The sequence below is a fragment of the Amaranthus tricolor genome, chromosome 9 (genome assembly GCF_026212465.1).
Source record: "Amaranthus tricolor cultivar Red isolate AtriRed21 chromosome 9, ASM2621246v1, whole genome shotgun sequence".
Classification (NCBI taxonomy): Eukaryota; Viridiplantae; Streptophyta; class Magnoliopsida; order Caryophyllales; family Amaranthaceae; genus Amaranthus; species Amaranthus tricolor.
Genome location: NC_080055.1, coordinates 23,519,065 through 23,522,894, shown reverse-complemented (window position 1 = coordinate 23,522,894; position 3,830 = coordinate 23,519,065). Strand labels below are relative to the sequence as shown.

The window sequence follows — 3,830 nt, the reverse complement described above, 5'->3', positions numbered from 1 at the left end:
ATTCAAGCTCTCTCTCATATTAATTGTAATTTTCGATTTTGAAAAACTACTTGGTATTTTTATTTAGTCAATCAATTAAAATATGACAAATCAGATCAAGAGAAATAAAATACGCCAAATCAAAATGCGAGAAAATTTTGTTAAATTGTAGCATTAGTAATATTTCTCATCTTAAACTTTAATTCAAAGTATATATTTTTTTGTTAGATTGTATTTAAAAAATATATTTTGTTAACTTCGTATGCTTTAAATCATTAGTATAATATTACAACGATAAAGTTTGATAATAATCCGACTCCGTTGTAGGTCCGAGAGTCTGAGTTGGGGCAAACTTGAATTATGCATAATCCGACTCCGAGTGGAGGTGGACTGAAAAAAAAAGTTCGACTAAAATCCGAAGCAAAATCGGAGTATGTATAATCCGAGCCGAGTCCGACCCATTGCACACAAGGGTCATCAAGAGTGAAGTGACATTCCACCTCAAAAAGATGAGTGGAAGTGACAATCACTTTCTAGTACATTCTTGATAGTATCTTCATTTGAGGTAGAGGTAGAGCAGAGGCAGATGTTGAGGGCTTCAGAAATAGTGGAGAAACTTAATCTGAAACCACACCCAGATGGTGGTTTTTACTTCGAGACTTTCAGAGACCACTCTGTCTCCATCTCCAAAGCTATCCTTCCTCCTCAATGTTAGTTCCACTTCCATTCCTTACTTCTTTTTCTCAACATTATCCTCAATTTAATTTACTAGTTGCGTTGATTTCACATTTTTTAATTATTTAATTTAATTGTTTTGGTGTTGAATTTCGCGAAATCCTACAAACCCATTAAACTTAACTTCAATTCACCTGAATTTCAATCACTATTACCTGTTGATCATTGCTGTTCTTAATATAAACGATTGAAAATTATGATAAAATGAACAAACATTTAAGCAAATTCACAAGAAAAAGGAGAATTTATTTGATGATTGTTGTGATTAGTGAAGCCATTGATTCCAAAATCTTGATTTCTAACTTGTATAAAATTTGTAATAATACCCAGATAAGGTGGACAGGGCTGTTAGTACTGCCATATACTTCATGCTGCCTTCTGGGTGCGTAGCGCGTCTCCACCGTATTCCATGTGCTGAAACCTTTCACCATTATATGGGAGACCCAATTACGGTAATATTCAGTTTGGATTCTTGCTTCTCTCGAGTTGAGGGACTCTTTGGTCGCACTCTCCTTTGTGGTTATGAGTTGCCGCCTTCTTATGAGTTGCCGCCTTCTTTTCCACCCTGCTTATAGTTTTTCTATGGACGGGATACACCTATGATGATGATGGTGATGGTGATGATATCATTTTGGGTTATGAGTTTTAATGGAATTCATTAACATATTGTTCTCTACAAACTTAACATGTTATCTATATATTTTTTCGAATGTAAATTTTATCGATCATGTTTTATGAATGGTGGGAGCTGTTTTTTTAAGCTACTGTACTATATTATGGTTGCCTGGGTTTTTAAGATTAAGTTTATTCTAAGGCGTGATAGGAGGGTTGGATGGAGGCAATGTAGCATATTCTTAGTTAATAATCTGCGTGATTTGGATCTAGATGTTTATTCTGACAAGAAATGTTCATATTGATTTCATTGAATGACTGTTCTTCTGTTTGATTATAGCGCAAATAGGGGGCTAAGTGACGGTAAATCTAGACGCTAGGCTTCTAGTAAAAGGAGCAATTCTATTTGAGATTTAGAATATCAACTGTTATAATACTTTTACTTGTGAGTGCTAGTGGAGTCGATCAGTCGAATTCAATAGAGAACTACCGATGATTCTGATATTGGGGTCTTGCTACCCTTCTTTGGTTTCTGGGGTAGTTCGTAAAGAATGTCTTGCTAACACTTGATGCTACTATCTTTCTACATTTTTTGAAATTTGCCGTGATAATTAGTGTGCCTTCATGAATCCTAAGAAGAAAAAGTGTATTGAGACTTATCTAGAAACGATCATCCTATAGTATGGGCTTCTTCTGTCACAGATCATGCTTGCTGCATAGATCCTTACGTTGCCCCTTGCACCACCATCCTCATTAAGATGAACTAATTCTTTCTCTTACATTCGTACTTCACATCCAAAAACCCTTGCCACCCTTTCCCTCTTTAAGTATTACTATGTGTCCTTTTTCTTTACTGAACCTCACTTATGAGCTGGAAATAGCAACGTGATTGAGGGAAGACTTCAGTATTAGATCTCCTTTATAATGATAGTGGCTTTAGAAATTTTTTTAATTAAAATTGTTATGTATTTGATTGATTGTTACTCTGTTGTACATGTCGGATGACTTTTAATTCCTTTCAAAAAAAAAAAGCATCTCACCTTTATCCTTCTCGAGCCCTATAGGAAGCACTTTGTTGTACATGTAGTTTAATGTGTTTATACTTCTCGTTCAATATGGTGCATTAACATTTCAATATATTTTCATTGCACAATTGTGAAATTTTTCGTTTGTGTGTTGTTATTTTCCTTTTCAAGAACTTGTTATTTTCATTACGAAAGATGGTATTAGGCAGTAATGGACAATTGTAGTGAAAAACACATGTTTGAGTGTGAAAGCTCTACTACCATCAAAATGAAATAACACATTTTATGAAAATTAAAAGTAAAACTCAACTCCATTACCACGATGTAATACCATTAACCCAACGCCCCATTAGAGGCTTATATGGCTGTCTTATTGACCATCTATCGATTTCACTTGTTAGATTATATCCTTCTTGTAAACATCTAAATATTCACCATTTTTCAGGTAATGGAATTGAATGAAATGAACGGAGAGGTCAAGCTAACTCGTGTTGGGCCTAACCTCCTTGAGAATGAAAAGCCGCAGCACACAGTTCCCCCATACACGTGGTTCGGTTCATTTCCAACCAAGGATATTACAGTTTATGAGGACGGTTCGCAGATTGAAGTAACACAGACAGCCAGAGATGCCGAGAAACATTACTCTCTTATTGGAGTAACATGTGCACCTGCTTTTCAATATGAAGACTCAGAGTCAGCAAAGCGTAGTGATATGCTTGCCAAATTTTCCAAGTATGAGCCCCTAATCTCCCTGCTCACCATTCCTGACTGAGCCCAATATATACTGCATTTACATTGTTTGATACTTTATTAAGTAATGTGTTCTATGAAATAAAGTATTACATAATTACACCATTGTTTTATAAGTCGGATTATGTTTGTAATGGAAACTTGGAATCATAGTATCAGTTGTTGGTTGTTTAGAAGTCGATATGTGGTGTTTCAGACTTTAGGAAAGAGGTGTTCATTCTAGTCATCGGGTTGATCTCGGACTAGGTGTTTTGGGTTGGTTTGAAATCGGGTTTTGTGTCCATATTGTTTTTTATATAATTGTAAATCATTTTTGGCGTTGGGTTATCGGGTTCGGTTATAAGGTCGGGTAAATTTCGGGTCTGTTTTGAACACCTCTAAGGGAAACGAGTGTAGGAAGGGTAGATAATCCGACTAACATTCTGTAACTATGTTTCAGGAAATGCGTTGTGTCATTTCTATTGTATTGAAACTCTCATATTCAAATATGTGTTTAACGCTCTTCCTAATGGTAAGGACTGAGAATAATTTTATTAAGTAAAAAATAATTAGATCAGAACAAACATGATCATAAACTTTATTTAGTGATTATTCGAGCTAAATTGTACTTCTTTTTTTTAGTCTTAAATTCTTAAACGAGCAATACCAAATGTATGTTATAATTAAAAATTAGGAAAAATTACCTAAGATAATAATCTCACATATTGATTAACCATGAATAATCTCAAC

The 3,830-nt window shown here is 34.7% G+C and overlaps 1 protein-coding gene across 1 annotated transcript; it reads left to right on the top strand.

Annotated features, from left to right (window-relative positions):
- The first annotated feature begins 448 nt into the window (after positions 1–448).
- Positions 449–3,259, top strand: LOC130823706 (uncharacterized). The gene is made up of 3 exons (XM_057688436.1): positions 449–689; positions 1,045–1,166; positions 2,797–3,259. Exons 1-3 carry the CDS (start codon positions 566–568, stop codon positions 3,121–3,123), a joined length of 573 nt encoding a protein of 190 aa, XP_057544419.1. The 5' UTR covers positions 449–565; the 3' UTR covers positions 3,124–3,259.
- Positions 3,260–3,830: the final 571 nt, after the last annotated feature.